Here is a 17,407-nt window from a genome sequence, read left to right as displayed (position 1 = left end):
TTCGCCGGTCGCCCCTTCCCTTGCCAGCATGTTGTTTAGTAGTGTGCGTACGTGTGCAGTTCACTGTAAATTGTTTTGTGCAGGGGCGCGCAAAGCATGTATGAAGCGAACTGGTTGTAAAACCGGGAGCAACCCACCTCTGCATCCAACATTAAATATTTTGCCTCATTCTGTATTATTACATCATATTTAAGGGGTCTTCTAGTGTCCCACCTCCATCCTATTGTGCTTTTTTAAGAGTTCAAAAGAACAGCATTTTTCATGGAAAGGACTCTTATAATTAATTTCAAAAAAATATTTCAAATTCATCTGGACCTTTATAGATAAATTCATCTGGACCCTTATAGATAAATTCATCTGGACCTTTATAGATAAATTCATCTGGACCCTTATAGATAAATTCATCTGGACCTTTATAGATAAATTCATCTGGACCCTTATAGATAAATTCATCTGGACCCTTATAGATAAATTCATCTGGACCTTTATAGATAAATTCATCTGGACCCTTATAGATAAATTCATCTGGACCTTTATAGATAAATTCATCTGGATCCTTATAGATAAATTCATCTGGACCCTTATAGATAAATTCATCTGGACCTTTATAGATAAATTCATCTGGACCCTTATAGATAAATTCATCTGGACCCTTATAGATAAATTCATCTGGACCCTTATAGATAAATTCATCTGGACCCTTATAGATAAATTCATCTCTGGACCCTTATAGATAAATTCATCTGGACCTTTATAGATAAATTCATCTGGACCTTTATAGATAAATTCATCTGGACCTTTATAGATGAATTCATCTGGACCCTTATAGATGAATTCATCTGGACCCTTATAGATAAATTCATCTGGACCCTTATAGATAAATTCACCTGGACCCTTATAGATAAATTCATCTGGACCTTTATAGATAAATTAATCTGGACCTTTATACATAAATTCATCTGGACCCTTATAGATAAATTCATCTGGACCCTTATAGATAAATTCATCTGGACCTTTATAGATAAATTCATCTGGACCCTTATAGATAAATTCATCTGGACCCTTATAGATAAATTCATCTGGACCTTTATAGATAAATTCATCTGAACCTTTATAGATAAATTCATCTCTGGACCCTTATAGATAAATTCATCTGGACCTTTATAGATAAATTCATCTGGATCCTTATAGATAAATTCATCTGGACCCTTATAGATAAATTCATCTGGACCCTTATAGATAAATTCATCTGGACCCTTATAGATAAATTCATCTGGACCTTTATAGATAAATTCATCTGGACCCTTATAGATAAATTCATCTGGACCCTTATAGATAAATTCATCTGGACCCTTATAGATAAATTCATCTGGACCTTTATAGATAAATTCATCTGGACCTTTATAGATAAATTCATCTGGACCCTTATAGATAAATTCATCTCTGGACCCTTATAGATAAATTCATCTCGGGACCCTTATAGATAAATTCATCTCTGGACCTTTATAGATAAATTCATCTGGACCTTTATAGATAAATTCATCTGGACCCTTATAGATAAATTCATCTGGACCCTTATAGATAAATTCATCTGGACCCTTATAGATAAATTCATCTGGACCCATATAGCCCATTTATAACTTTCCAAAATCAACATTCTGTGTATTTATTAAAAAAAACATGTAGCTGCCCATCTTTTAACCGGCTCAGAACGGCTCCCAATCAAATGTTAAAACAGCATATCAAATCATATTAAAACTGCAAATTAAACAGATCAAAATATTAAAAACATTTATCACATGACCAGGGGCATAGTGCAAATGTTTGCAATGGCTGAAAGTGCTTCACAGTCCATATTGCATTCTTTCTGAGGCCATTGTGGTTCTCAATTATCGTTAAAAGAAATGATCATAAGCAATGTTCCCTCTAATTTTTTTTCAGTGTGAGCAGAAAAGTATAGTGTTTGAGCGGCACATTTTCATGCCTGAGCAGCACCTGAATTTTTTTCACAGGTGTCATCTAAGACAACAACGAAATCTGTATTATTTGAAACTCAAAGTTATGTTTATTCAAGGTACCCGCTTAATTAAAAGTGTTATATAGTATCACTTAACAACGCTCCTGCTTAGCAACCAAAATGTTGGGTCAGAAACTGTGGCATTGAAGCATGTAAGTCTTAAAGCTGTCAAGTTGCAAGATTCTGGCACCACTAACCCTTTAGAGAAAAAAAAACCCAGGAGTCTTCAAACCTGACAGCTTGAAGACTTGTGGACTTCAACTCCCAGAATTCCTCCTCCAGTCATGTTGGCTCAGGAACTCTGGCATTGAAGCATGTAAGTCTTAAAGCTGTCAAGTTGCAAGATCCTGGCACCACTAACCCTTTAGAAAAAAAAACAACCCAGGGTCTTCAAACCTGACAGCTTGAAGACTTGTGGACTTCAACTCCCAGAATTCCTCCTCCAGTCATGTTTCGGCGACGTCATCTGTGTGGATCTGCTCCATCTTCGGTTTTTTTCACAGGGGGCAGGGCTGCTGCTGAAGATGCCGACAAGCCCCTGCGGCCCTGCCGCCACCAGAATAGCAGCTGCCTCCTCTTTCTCCTCCTCCTCCAACAGCACCACCACATTTGCTGCCCGGCGCTGTGGCTGAGGTGAAGCCAAAGCTCCGCTGGCGCCCCCGCCCGTGGCAGCGGTGGCGGCACGTCCCCCTCCACTCGGAGCACCTGAGCTGGGCACCGCGTTACCCCTGCTGCCCCCTCCTCCTCCGCCGTGCTTTTGAGAAGCCATGAGGTCTTTTCCCCCTGCTCCTGCCCCCTCCGCCGCCTTCCTACTGGCTCCCGCGGCCTCATGGCTCCTCAAAAGCACAGCAGAGGAGGAGGGGGCAGGGATAACACGGGGCTCAGCTCAGGTGCTCTGAACGGAGGGGGAGGCGCCGCTGCCACGGGCGGAGGCGCTGGCGGGAGCTTTGGCAGCTTCACCTCGGCCGCAGTGTTGGGCAGCAAATGTGGTGGTGCTGTTAGAGGAGGAGGAGGCGGCAGCAGATATTCCGGTAGCGGCAGGGGCTTTGGGGGTTTATTTTAGCCGCAGTGCTGGGCGCAAGCAGCTAGGATTGGCCGCCCACAAAGGACCTTCCCGGGCTTGCTTTCCTGAACTCAGTCGCCCTGCGCTCATAAAAACAAGTTCGGGGAGGTCCTTTGCGGGTGGCCAGTTCTAGCCGCCTGCAAAGGACCTCCCCAGCCTCCGGCGCCTGTGACAGTAGAAATCACTGCGCGGCAGTTGGAAACTGCTGCGCCGTGTTTTCTTGCCACCTGCGCGGCCGCGCACCTTAGAGGGAACAGTGATCATAAGATGAGGATTACCTGTAACATCCTGTTTAATGATGTCAGCCCTGAAGTTGGATGTAATCAGAGTTCTTGTATAAAAAATTAATTTAAAATCTTTGTAGATGATAAAGCATTATGTGATTTGGGATGCCAGGCTAATCTTGGCAGTGGCTTTATGCTTCATGCAAAGAACAACCGCATATATATCAAAACTGGAATTTCTAACAATTAAAAAGAAAATAAGAGAAGATCCTTATGATTGTGTTTTTAGAAGAAATCTATTCTAAATAAAGGTGAATATGACCGAACAACTAAAAGATAGGATAATTTGAATAATATCTACAGCTTCATCCAAATGCTGCACAATTGGAATTTTATTTCTGTTTCTCTTGAGGCAGGTCCTCATGCTGCATCATATTTCATTTTTAAAGTGCTTTTAATTTCAATAGAGATAGGAGGAACTGAAGTTCACGGAATCCAATCCTCCTTTCACGCACAGTTAGCCACAGTGATTTTATAAATGAGAGCCTGTGATCGTCATGTAGAATCTGAATGTGAAACACTACCTTTTTATTATTCTCTTCCTCTGCTGTTTACTTTCTCTGTGCTAGCAACTGTTCAATTTTCTGATGACCACCTACCTCCAACCCATTTAGAATATGCCTTGCATGTTGCATGGGAGAAAAGATAGCTTGTAATTGCCTTTTCCAAGTTACACAGCCCATGATCCATCCAGAATTTCCAAGATTTACCACAATGAAAGCCAAGCAGGACTTTTTAAAACAATTTTTAAAATTACACAAGGTCATATAATTCTATTTTCCATGTGTGTACCTGTATTCATCCTATTTGTATTGCCAGTGGAAAGGGATCTCTGGAGGAAGATAAAATTGTTAGAACCAGGAAGTTATTTTCAAATTTCAAGAATAGATATAAGAAACCCCAATTAAATAGACCTTATTTGGGAAAATGAATGTTAAACTTAAAGAAAGAGAAAATAAATGCACAAACATAATGCAGATATCTTATACGTAATAATCTGGAATCAGTACGTTGTACGAAATATAAGAAAAGAACTGTCTGCATGTGTTGCCTAGAGAGTGATTAACAGCAAATTACAATGAATGTAATTTCATGTTCAGTCAAGAGGACACTTTATGAATGTAGAAAGTGAGAATGTGATTCAATCCTCAGATGTTGCCAGGGGGCAAAAAAAACTCCATACACTAATAACCCAATTAAACAGTTATTGTAATTATTCACTTCAGAAATGTTCTGCTGGATCAAATCAAAGCACATTTTAATTCAGGACTCTGTTCCTTAGACTGGCCAATCAGATGTTCACAGGCTGAAGATATATCCCCTTTTCACCTTCCCTGGCTCTACAAGTGTTTGTAAATGCTTGAGTAGAATAAATGTTAATGCTAATAGCCTTTGATTGACCTCTTCCATAGAACTTTATCTAACCTACTTCTAAAGACATCTCAGTCTAGTAGCCATCACATCCTTTCTGACAATAAATTCCACATGTTAGTTATATGATGTTCAGCAGAAAGAAACACAACCAATGTCCTCCACATACTTTGGGCTCAGGTTTCCATCAGATCTGTGCTCATTATTTGGAAGATAATATCTTATCTCCTAAGTTATATCAATGGCAAGTTACTATTATTTTTGCTGATCATCATATGTTATGCAAGTTTTTCATATTACATTCCTATCATTAGGCGGCTTTTATTATGGAAAATTCTAAAGAAATGTTCAAAAATGTTCTTATTTGGAATCTGTGTATGAAAACAGTTTGAGGAATTAGTGGAATATTTATTTATTTACTTATTTGATTTATTTGCCACATGTCTCATTTTGAAGCAACTCTGGGCCACTCACAGCATTAAGAGCTTTAAAACCATAAAAGATAAACATTTCTAAAATGATAAAAGTGTTATTACAATCAAAGATAGCTAAAAGATAAGAGGAAGAGGAAGCAGGATGCATTGAGAGGTAGGGAGGTGAGATTGCCTCTTAATTTATCAGTGTGAGACTACTAAACTTCCAGTGTGAAACTTATCCACTTGGGCTCTAAGCCATCTAGCTGAGGCAGATCTTCAGGCCCTTACAAAAGATCAGAAGGTGGAAGCCAATTTCACCTTAGAGGTTAAGATGTTCCAAAGAGCAGGAACCATGACAGAGAAAGTCTTCATCCTGCACCCTGCCAGCCGAAATTCCTTGACTGATGGGCCCTTAGCATACTTCCCCTGCCAGCGCTGGCCAGTTCCATTGAGGTGAGAAGGTTCCTCCAGTAACCTGGCCTCACGCCATGCAGAACTTTAAAGGTAGTTAAAAGTCCCAAATTCATGCACCCAGAACCATTCAGTCAAAGCCTGTTGTCCCTCATCCAGCAACCCCCCCCCCCGACTCCAGGTACTGTGAGCGGGCTTCATTTGGATTACCAGCATACTTGGATACTCAGGTGTAAAGTTGAGTATCATTAGCATACTGATGATACTTCAACCCCTGGTGGTGAATGATCTCATTCAGCGGCTTCATGTAGATGTTAAAAAGGGTGGAGGAATATTGACCCCCATGGCATGGCACAAAGGATGGGCAGGATTCAACAACAGTGCCAGCCTATATGGTTTAAAATATATTTGAACTGAAGCATACAAGGAACCTACTAGCCTGCTGTTGGTTGTCTTTATGCGTTTTTGTCTATTTTCATCTTTTTAAAAAAATCCTAATATATCACTTTGCAATATATAGTACGAATATAAACACGCCAAGAGTCTTTCATTAGGAATATCTGAACATATTGGAACCTGTATGGTAAAAAGTAAATGTGAGTTCTATATAAACTTTTCATTAATGGACACATTTTAAATGCAATTATAACAATGCTGTATATTTATTTTTCTAACAGTTTTGTTTTAATATCTACAGTTGGCAATGGCAAATATGACATCCGGGGCCATTCATTGTGTGTCCCTGATCATTATTCTACACTAGGAAGACTTGAGAGCTGTCAGTCTTCTATGCAGCAGTGTGGCACCAAAGACTCCAGCTGTCAGACAGAAGAAGTTAAAGTGGTGCCACCTTCAGTTAGGCGAATACGTGCACAAAAAGGCCACGGAATTGCAGCCCAGATGTCACAGTTTTCCAGTTCTTCTGGAAACATGTCTGTGATGAGTGATTCTGCTGGAGTCATGCCTACTTGTCGCCTAAACAATGACCTGGGATTTCACAGTCTACCTCGGTCTGGAGCAAGAGTGTCCCTACAGTTACTTGAACGTAGGCATAGCCTCTCCAAGTCAACAGAAAGTGGACCTTTGTTACATCATGTAGGTGTGTGGCAAGAGAATGAAAGAATAGATGATATGAGAAATGGCTGTAGGATAAATGGGCTACAGAGGCCAAAATCTCAAGAATTAAACTTTGAGAATGGAAAAACAGAAGGCACAGCATGTATGATCTCTCCACATGTTGCCTATTCTACCATCATCACACCAAATGCTTCCCAATCATCCTCTTCAGACGTTATGAATAACAACCCGGCGGAGAATTCCGAGACAATAGATAGGAAAATGAGGAACTCTTCTTTGTATCTAAAGCCTAGAGACAATCTAGTTGGCAGTGGTACAATAAATGCAAAAGAGCGACGTCGTTCTTCTAATGGCAGCTGGAGTGACACCAGCTCAACACATCAGTCACATTCCTCAGACACCACTATCTCATCCAACGGTGTAATGGTGTTTGTATCCTTTTGTGATACAGGAACTACAGAAAGTATCCCCCAAAGTGTGACCTATAATTTTAGGAACAATCACCCTTTGTCAAGCCATTCTCACGACATCAACGGTAGAAGCGAACCAAGTTACACTGTGGACAACATACAGGACAAAGTTAAACAAAATGCAAAGCACTGTGGAGTCAAGCATTGTGGAAATGACACCACCACCTTACACATGTCAAAATGTGCCGTTCCAGATTGCTCCAGCTCTGATACCCTTGAAAGAGTCTTAGCCAAAGAAGACTCACACTCTTTATATTCTGTGGACAGTGATGTCTGTTACCCTTCTATGCATGTGGATTCAGATGCCCAGTCTGTTAAAAGCTGCAGTGAAAATGGCTTTGCAAATCCCAGGCATAGTGTCATTAATGTGTTTGCTGGAACCGAGAAGAAATCTCTGGAAGATTTTGCAAGTTCCAGTGACAAGTCACTCACACGTAGCATTTCCTTAAAAAAGGCAAAAAAACCACCTCTCCCACCATCCAGAACAGATTCTCTTAGAAGAATCCCCAAGAATAAACCTCAGTCCAGCGGACAAGTACTGGATGATAAACTGATAGCTAGCCTTCAACATTCGTTGCAACTGAACCTCCAGTGCAAAAATGGCAGCTTGCCATCACAAAGTCCCTGCAGTGATTACGATGATCCTTGGGTGCTGAGGTCTCGTAGCCAGAGCACTGTGAGTGGCAGTAGCAGCATGATGTCTGCCACAGGACTGAACATGTATTCCATCTGTGCAGTCACACCAGCTCAGAGTGACACAAGTAGCATCAAATCAGAATACACTGACCAGTGGTGTTACTATAGTGAGTATCCTGGGATTCAAGATGACCATTTAAAATCCACAGCAATTCATTCCTCTAATATTGTACCAAAGCTAATTGATTATAATGTTAGTCACGTTAATGATGGGTCAAGGGCTTCTATACCACAAGTGCCCTCTGGAGTGGCCAAAACAAAAGCTATTTCTCCAGAAAAATCGCAGAGAGTTACATCGCCATCTAGTGGGTATTCTAGCCAGTCGAACACACCCACAGCACTTACACCAGTGCCTGTCATTCTAAAGTCTATGTCAACGGGAAATGCGAAGTCCAAGATGAAGCCTAGAGTGCCTGAAAGAAAATCAAGTCTACTGTCTTCTGTTTCAGTCTCTTCCTCTTCCACCTCTCTGTCATCAAATACATCTGCAGAAGGAACTATGAAGAAACCTGATCCTACTCTGAGCTTACCTCCCGTTACATCATCTTCACTACTATCTTCAGATTCTAATGATCCTCTTCTTCCTCCACCACCACCTCCCCTAACAGATGTTACTGATCTTCCCCAGTCACCTGAATCCCCAAGTTTTCCACCTCCTCCCCCAGATGTTGTCACAAACACTTCCTTTCCTCAGAATGTTGGATGGTTTAAAAATCAAGATACTTCAAATCATTCTTCTCATTCATTACTTCCTGATTCTTCTCATCACCTCCCACCCGCTTTTCCAACTTCAGTTCCTCCCCCAGCCCCACCCTTGGACCCCAAATTCATGAGAGATGGCCATAAACCTGTACCACATTCTTCCAAGAAACATAATTTGGAAGGTTCTCGCAACAATGCAAAACAGCCCTTAAATAAGGATGATGTCCCAAGGCCTGCAATGCCACTAATAACTACTGAGGTTCTCCAGATGGTACAGCTGAGGTCAGTGAAGAAAGCTACGAAGTCAGAGGTTGAGCAGTCAGATGAGTCTGCTTCCAAAGCAAGTCCTCAGGAAAAAAAACAGGATCCTTTTTCTGCTGAGTTGCCTTTCAAATCACATTTGTCAGGAGGATACAGTGACATGATGGATGCAGTTGGGGGTGAAGCCCAAAGAGCTTCTGTTTGTTGCCCAAATAGCAGAAGGTCTGAACCTATCAGTGCTAAAATGCCCAGGAATGCAATAAGCATAATTAACTCATTTGCCAGAGAGTCACAACCAGACAAAGCTGGAGAGGCTTTGGTGCCGAACCAAGACTCTCATAGTAACCTTGCATGTTCATCCCTTCAGGAGCAATCTGGATTTCTCAGCAAGCCTCAGGATATATTGCCAAACAAGAAGCCACCGCCTGTTTCAAAGAAGCCCAAACTGTTCCTGATTGTGCCACCCCCACAGCCTGATGTTACAACAGAGAAAATAGCTGTGGGTGAAACAGCAAAAAGCATTCCAAGTACCACTACGAAGGATGCTGAAATTGCACAGTACAGCCAGGTTGACAATTATCCTACGGATGGATTCGGGTCCTATGAAATGGAGTCTAGCAATCTTGTCTCAGAAGGAGGAGCTGCGAGTCCTATCTCCTGTGAAACCAGGGTCTCTATTCTCCAGCCCCGACAGGAGGAGACGGCTTCCTCATGTGAACAAAGCAGTCCAGACAGAAATGTAGACAGCGTCTCTGGAACAGAGAAGCAGTTTTCTCAAGAGGATGAAAGTTGTAAGTTCTTTTCCACTGTTTTTGTCTTTTCGTCTAGTCTATTAGTCACCAATCACATCTGGAGTTATGGACAGTCACATCATAAGAACAGCAAAGATTTTTACAGGGTAAAGATTATATGTCATAGATATAATTTCACACTAGTCTTAAGGAAAACCAGAAAGCTCAGATTGCTATGGGTATAATGAAATTATTACCTCATTCTTTCATTTTTATTTTTAAAAAACCCTTATTAGATAGGATTGTATTAGCTTTCTCCCTATTCTAAAAAAATTCCTGGGGCAAAAGTATAGGTTCTAAGTTAAGGTGATATGATTTCTTTATTGGGGGGAAGGATTCCATTTTGATGCCATCCAAAAACTTTCACCAGGGTTTAATTTTCTTCATAAACCAGTAAAAAGCCTTTCATGGACACCAGTTACTGAGAACGTTATTAAAAGATAGGTCCGATAGTTGCACAGTTTGTGAGAAATGTACGGACTGTATTTGTTCATTTGTTGTTCTTGTCAACTATTGCATTAGATTACATTTTTGCTTGGGTTTCCCCCCCCCCCCCCCCCATCCTCGTATTTTAGCTGAAGCAATTGAAGCAGATGCAGCAGCCAGCTTTTTGCTACGGAGCCCAAGCTATGGGGAAGGCAGGGAGATAATGGCAGTGCCAAGTCGACCAAGGACGACCGAGGATCTTTTTGCAGCCATTCACAGGTACTGCTTAAACTGTTTTTATAAGGTTGCTTCATTGAGTGTCCTTCATAGTTTCTTTAGTATATTTCTTCTATCATAACGTTTGTGCTTTCCAATTTTCATTAATTAACACATCCATGTCCCATATCCCTTGTATGTAGGAGTAATACCTTTCATTGCTTTACAATAATATTTCGTTCATTTTAAAATTTAACTCTCCTACCAACAAAATCATGTTTTATTATATGATCAGCCGTGGTTTCTTCTTGATGCCAGGTGACTCCTTCCTTGATTGTGCTCTTGTCTCAGTCTACATGACTTAACATATACTATTGATTTTTCTGCATATCTTTTTCTTTCTTTTCATCCTCTCCATCCCTTTTTCTTTTTTTTACTCCTGGTGCAGTTTGGGACAGAGGCTCAACTCTAATGCTTCATGGCAAGCTTGGCTTAAACTGGCAAGTAAACACAATATAACCATCATAAGGGGAAAAACATATGACAAATAGCCAGAATAAAGATTGCCGTAATCTAATTAAAGATGACATGCTGCTTTATCAACTGAAACGTGCAATACCGACAAACCCTACCCTAATCCAATTCTTTCTTAATTCAAAAAGGGGAAATGATTATAGGTACACATTTCAAGTACTTTAGCTTCCCCCAAATGATTGAATTGTGAACATCTTTTGAGGGAGTTATTGTCCAACGCATCCACAGTCCAATGCATTCTAGGGTGGTAGAATGCTTCAGTTTCAGGAAGGCTGGGTGAAGTCAATGTAAACATTCTTTTTTCAAGAAGGTTCTTTGGCGATAAATTTTTAGAAGCCAACACCCTCTAAAACTGCTTCAGGAGAACTTCAATAGAGAAAGTACCGTAGTACCGATTTGTAGTATCTAGCATGAAGCATTGGTTCCATCTAGTGGTCATTTATTGCCATCTATTGAGCTGGTTTCAAAGTAAAATTGAAAGTGACTGCCCAATACACACCAAGATGTTGCCTGCTTATATTCATATGCACAGAAACTAAAACACTTTAGTTACTTGAGCCACAAAGATTTTCTTGATAGTGTGGTAGACTGTTCTGTTGACTTTCATCGGATAAGAACCATTGTAAAGAGATAACTTCAACTCAAGTCCAGCTTATATTTTGCAATCAACAGTTTCTTCCTGGGGCTACATGGGGAAGGATAGTCATGGGTTGTTTGATGACAGCAATGTCATCATGCAAATCCACCCTTTTACACGTGTGTCATGTCATCACTTGCAGAGCCCATGGGGGTAAAGTTTTAGTACAGCCCTACCACCTAGCTTTCATTAATCCAGTGACAGCAGCAAGGGTCCTGCTAATGTTGCTGTTTACAGTGTTAAAGTATGACAGCAAGAACAGTTTTACTGCTGTGACTATGCTATTTCATGACAGTAATTTGGGTTAAACTTGGGATAATTGACACAATTGTCAGTTCTAATTTTGTAAAAGAGAATTTTTCTTATATGTAGTGAGAAAATTGAGGATACTTGCCAGAGAGGGAGAGAAGGAGAGAAAAGGAAACAGACTAAAAGCAAATAAAAAAATTATCTTTGACATTACAAATGTTTAGGTACATAAAATAACCCTTCAGACGGGTATAACCAGCATAGCATTCAACCTCATGTGATAAGAACAAGACCAGGAATGGAGCCAGTGAGGTCTAGCAGTTAAGGCGCCAGGTTAGAAAGTGGGAGACTCTGAGTTCTAGTTCTGCCTTAGGCATGAAACCCGGATGGCTGACTTTGGGTCAAGCATTCTCTCCCAGCCCACTTCACATGGTTGTCGTTCCGAGGAAAATAGGAGAAAGAAAGAGTATTATGTATAGAATCGCTGCCTTGAGCTACTTACAAAGTAATAAAGGCGGGATAAAAATTTAATAAATAAATAAATAGAGAAAAATATATATATGTAAGAGAACATCATATAAAAGTGAGTGTGCTTTTCTATCACCATTGCATCTTCCAAGGTGTTATTGTATAGGCGCCTTCATATTACATCTTGTACACTCTATAACAGTGATGGCGAACCTATGGCACGCGTGCCACAAGTGGCACGCGGAGCCATTTGTCTGGGCACGTGAGGCGCTGCCATGCGCGCTGGCCAGCTGGGTTGACCCTTTTTTAAAGCCATTTTTCACCCTCCACAGGCTCGAGCCTTTATAGGAGCCTGGGGAGGACGAAAAGATCCCCCCCCCCCCCGGAGGCCCTCTGGAGGCTTCATGAGTTTCCCTGAAGCCTTCGGAGCACAAAAAGCCGGCCCTACGGGCAAACTGGAAGTTCGGGAATGGACTGCTCTGGAGACTTCAGGGAAGCATCCTGAAAGTCCCTCAAGCCTTCGGAGCGCTCAAAATGACCCTCCGAACAAACTGGAAGTCACTTCCGGTTTGCTCGGAGGTTCGTTTTGACTGCTCCGGAGGCTTCAGGGAAGCGTCCTGAAGGTCCCTGAAGCCTCCGGAGGGCTTCCGGGGGCGGGGGGGCGGGGGAGGCTGTTTTTGCCCTCCCCAGGCTCCTATAAAGCCTCTGGAGCCTGGGGAGGGCAAAAAAAGCATGCAAAAAATGGGGGTTAGAGCCTGTAATGCGCGCATGCGCACTGGAGAGTCACGCATTGCATTATGGTTGTGGCACGCCCGCACACTACCCCCTGCGCTCCCCCCACTTAGGGCACGCGAGCCAAAAAAGGTTCGCCATCGCTGCTCTATAAGTTGCCATATGTTAACTAATACCATAATATCAATTAAAATTAGTTATATTACACGTTATCATTCTGTTAGTCACAGACTTTACATGCTTGTCAGAGGAGACTTAATGTCAGGCAAGACAGAAAGAAATATGCATGATAAGAAAAAACTAGTTTCGTGAATGAGATTTTAAATTGCATAGTTTTGTATTCTTAATTTTTTAAAAATTTTCTGGATGATGCTCTTTAAGGGGGGGTCTGTATTGCACAGTTGTATAAAACAATAGGTGCTGTTTAGATTATTTGTGTAAGACAGCTGATCCTCATATTACAACATAGTGTAATGTGAATGTATCACTGCTCAATTTGCTACAGTGATACAACAGTGATACAATCTGCATTCCCAATCTTTTCTGATTTTGTATTAACAAATTGTTCTCCCTGTGAAACTGAATATGTAAAAGGAACATTTTTTTCATTGTTCTTAACATTTCTTGCTGATTTGTACTACAGCAAGTACATAAAAATATACAACTTAATTTTTTTTACGGCCGGAATATATCATCAAAAATATGCTGCTTAGAACCTATAATTATAGTATGTTTCCTGAAACCATAGTACAGTTTACTTCTCCACCACTCTGCTGTATTACTCCCTGCCTCCTTTTTTATCTGGAGGCTTAGCCATTTTGAATTGGTCCCCTCCTCTTCTGCAATGGGTATTGCTTCCAAGGATGGAATTATATTGGTGGGGCTGCCATACACTGTGTCTAATTAAATGTAAACAGTAATTCAAATCTACTGCAGCAGAGACCAGAAACTATGCCATACTTATTCCAGTAGTTATTTCTGAGCTACTTTAAAGATTGTGGTTGTACTTGGATGGCATTAACACATGCTTGGTATTACAGTTTGTATTGGAATGCAATTCAGATTATCACGTGTTTGATCCCAGTTTTAAACTATACATTCTGGGGTGTTTTTTTTCCGCCTTCTATGTTGCTTTAATGAATATCCTATTCACCATGTAACCATAAATGTAGTTAGTTGAGTGCTGTTGCTAAATAGTGAAACACCGTGTCCAATTTGCTAATTGCTGTTTAATAGGAAAGTGAAGTGCTTGCTGGATTAATAGTTTCCCACGGAGCTTATAAATTTTATTTTGATTTCATCAATTCCATTCCCTTGGCAATTTCATTGGGAAATGCATATTAGTGCACATTTTGTAAGCTGTATGCTCAAATTGGAAGTGATTATTAGATTGGAAATATGTGTTCATTAAAAGTAGTGTTTAGCAAGATTCAAATATTTGTTTTACCAAATGAACAACAACAGAAGAAACTTTTAAATTGCATGCACATTGTTCAGTTTAGGTTTGTGCCCAGGAATTAAAACTATTTTTATGTCTGAAATATGGCACACATTTCCTTTTTTGCCGAAAACTATACTTCCAGTAAGTTCAGTAACAGTAGTTACTGTACTCATATATTTCCTTCTTAACAAGTATAGTCCTCATTTAGTGACCACAATTGGAACCAGCAATTTGATTATCAAGTGGTCATAAAGCGAAAACATAACTGTGCTTACGAATTTGCTTCAGCTTTCTCTAGTTTTATACAAGAGCTTACTCTTGTGAAGGTTGTAAATATGAGGACTGGTCATAAAGAGTTTCATCACTGTTGTCACTGCAGTCACTATCTGAGGCAGACACTAAATGATTTGATTTGATTTGATTTATTGGATTTATATGCCACCCTTCTCCCAAGGACTCAGGGCGGCGTACAGCATTAAAAAACACATAGTACAAAAGTTAAAAGGAAATTAGAAACAGTCCAAAAAACAAACCCAATTTATATAACACTCACATTTTAAAAATTAAAATTAACATTAACAGGCCAGGCCGGCTTGCTGGAAAAGCCAACTTTTTAGGGCGCGTCGGAAGGACCGGAGGTCAGGGATTATGCGAAGCTCCGGGGGCAGCTCATTCCAGAGGGAAATGAATACTACTTCATTATCTTTTTCGTATTGGGATGCAAAATAAGTCCGTATATGAGAGGCTAGTAACTTTTCCCTGTTTTTTCCAACTCACAATCACAGATCCAAAAGGAAAGTCCTTGGCCGCAAAGATTCTGAAGACGATCACGCTGTCAATCATTCTTCATCGCCCCCAGTTACACCTACTGGTTCTTCCCCAAACCTGTTTTCCCCGAGGCAGACGGGGTCAATTCAGAGAAATATTCGCAAGAGCAGCACCAGCAACGACAATTTCAAAGCGCTCCTTCTTAAAAAGGGAAGCCGCTCCGACACCAGCTCTCGTATGTCCGCAGCAGAGATGCTAAAGAATACAGACCCAAGATTTCAAAGAGCTAAAGTAGATTCTATTGGAGATCTGATGAGTGAGAGCATAGTGAGTTCTCCAGCCAAGACCAAAAGGCCCCCGGAGGAATGGGCCAAGAGTGAAGGCTTGATGCCAAGGAGTCTGTCTCTATCCAGCACAAGATACAGCAGATCTCGAACCCCGCCCTCTGCCGCAAGTAGCAAGTACAGCTCTCGAAACCGGATCCCAAGCAGCCCTATGACTGTTATCAGTGAGGGTGATGTAGAAGTCCTTGAATCTGCAGAAAACAGAACTCGCAGGTTTTCAGAAGAGGAACCGCCCGACGTATTTGAGAGTGATGATGCGGATAGTAACGAAAATAGAGACTCTACTGAGGATGACAATATGCTCAAGGACTTGTTATCTTAATGGGTGACACAGAATGCCCTACGCGGTTTTTTTTTTTTTAAATATTAGCATTTAAACTAAAAAAAAAAACAAGTTTAAATGAGGTTTAAGAAGCTAGACTTTCATATGTAACAAGTGAGGCACCGAGTCTAAGTACAATTTAGGGTGAATTTGTGTATGGGATGCTGTATAGATGATGCAGTACACTGATATTCTGTTCAACTCAATTGGACTGACTTCTTTGTTTGGAAGAAACTAGTAACCAGACCTCTGCATTCAAGCCTTAATAACAACAACAACAGTAATGACAGTTCTTGGATTCTAGTTTGAGCATGCTTTCTTTCTTTCTTTTTTGGAGGGTGTAAAAAAACTAAGTAAATCTGCGAAAACAACAACGGGAAGCTTCTGTGGTACAGGTGGCAGTAACTTTTTAAGTATTATATTTATAAAACCTAGTAAACTTTCCACAGGGACTATTTGAAAGAAATGTGCAGCCTATTAGTTAGCAGGACTGGCTTTGTCCCACTGCTGCTTCTGATGTGATCTAGTCTCCTCTTATGAGCTAACTATGTCCTAATAATATAACAAGGGTTTGGTTTAAATTTTGAAAATTACATCTGGAAAAGGAAAAAAAAAACACACTTGCGACACAGAAGTGACTGCTGTGCAGCCATATTACAATCCATCTGCTTGGATTTCAGAAGCCATTTATTCTGTGTGGTTTCTCTGAATAAACTTTGCGGTATTCTTTTGGAGACCCCAAATAGCTGCAGGCTTATAATGGGATATAGATATATTCAGGGGAAACATAATAAGCAGCCATTAATGTTTCGGTTTTAAAGTAAATGCAACATTGGAGAACTTACACCATAGAACTGTGAAGTATACATTTTCCTTTTCTATTAAACTGTATTGTTAGCGTTTCTTTGTCAAAAAGGGAGAAGAGCTTTGAATAACATATCACTTGAAAGTTTCAACAGTAACTATCTTTTTGTTACCAAAGAGTGCACTACAATTACTTTTACTTTTTAGGAATAGCCAGCATTTCCTCGTTCTGGGGAAATAACATTGCTCATTTAGAAGACTTTAATGTTTATTAAGAATTTATCATTGATTTTAAAAAAAATAACATTTTCTTCCTTGTAAAAGAAAACTACAGACAAAATAACTGCAGTTTTGCTCACAGTTTTGTAAAGAAGCTTTTAATTTTTGAAAAGGAATTTTGCATAAGTTGATAGTGTGTAAGGTTTTTATAATATTTGTACATAATGGAAGTTCTTAAGGTAATTTTTGTTTTCTCAGAGTTTGGAATTTCTACATTTTTAGATGTTAAGAAAAATCCTGTGTAGATAATTTATTTTGATGAAAAACACTTGACTCCTTTTTTGCCCTCCATCTCTATATTGTTAATACTGTATATTTCAGGGGTCTTCATTCAACTGAAGAAGATGATGGAGACAATGCTGTGATTCTGCTTTAATAAACAAGGCTGCCATTTGTCATCTTGCGACTCGAGTTAATGACCATTCTGTTTACATACAACATCACCTTAAATAAATATTAGCAGAGGATCATATTGGGAAATCCAGATGCTATCATTAAAATGTATTTATTAGATGATGCTTATCTCTTATATGTTTCATTTTCCTCTTAAGAATGATAATCCACATACTTGGAAAGATCCAAAAGAAAAAAAGGCGAACATTCCATGTATTTACTTTTTTATGAGGAG

At 40.1% G+C, this 17,407-nt stretch overlaps 1 protein-coding gene across 6 annotated transcripts in view; it reads left to right on the top strand.

The window, feature by feature from the left end:
• Positions 1-17,295, top strand: part of NHSL1 (NHS like 1) — a 167,523-nt gene extending 150,228 nt beyond the window's left edge. For 5 of the 6 annotated variants that reach the window (XM_081944368.1, XM_081944370.1, XM_081944371.1 and 2 more), the window contains 3 exons: positions 6,260-9,559; positions 10,135-10,264; positions 15,048-17,295. In XM_081944368.1, coding sequence (XP_081800494.1) covers positions 6,260-9,559; positions 10,135-10,264; positions 15,048-15,696 — 4,079 coding nt within the window. In that variant the 3' untranslated portion in view covers positions 15,697-17,295. Of the gene's footprint in view, positions 1-1,604; positions 1,920-3,352; positions 9,560-10,134; positions 10,265-15,047 lie in introns of those variants that run through there. The other variant, XM_081944373.1, reaches the window with a different exon arrangement.
• The last annotated feature ends 112 nt before the right edge of the window (positions 17,296-17,407 follow it).

The sequence above is a fragment of the Natrix helvetica genome (genome assembly GCF_964273705.1).
Source record: "Natrix helvetica genome assembly, chromosome: 2".
Classification (NCBI taxonomy): domain Eukaryota; kingdom Metazoa; phylum Chordata; class Lepidosauria; order Squamata; family Natricidae; genus Natrix; species Natrix helvetica.
Note: the sequence above shows the minus strand (reverse complement) of the source record. Positions and strands in the feature narration are given on the sequence as shown.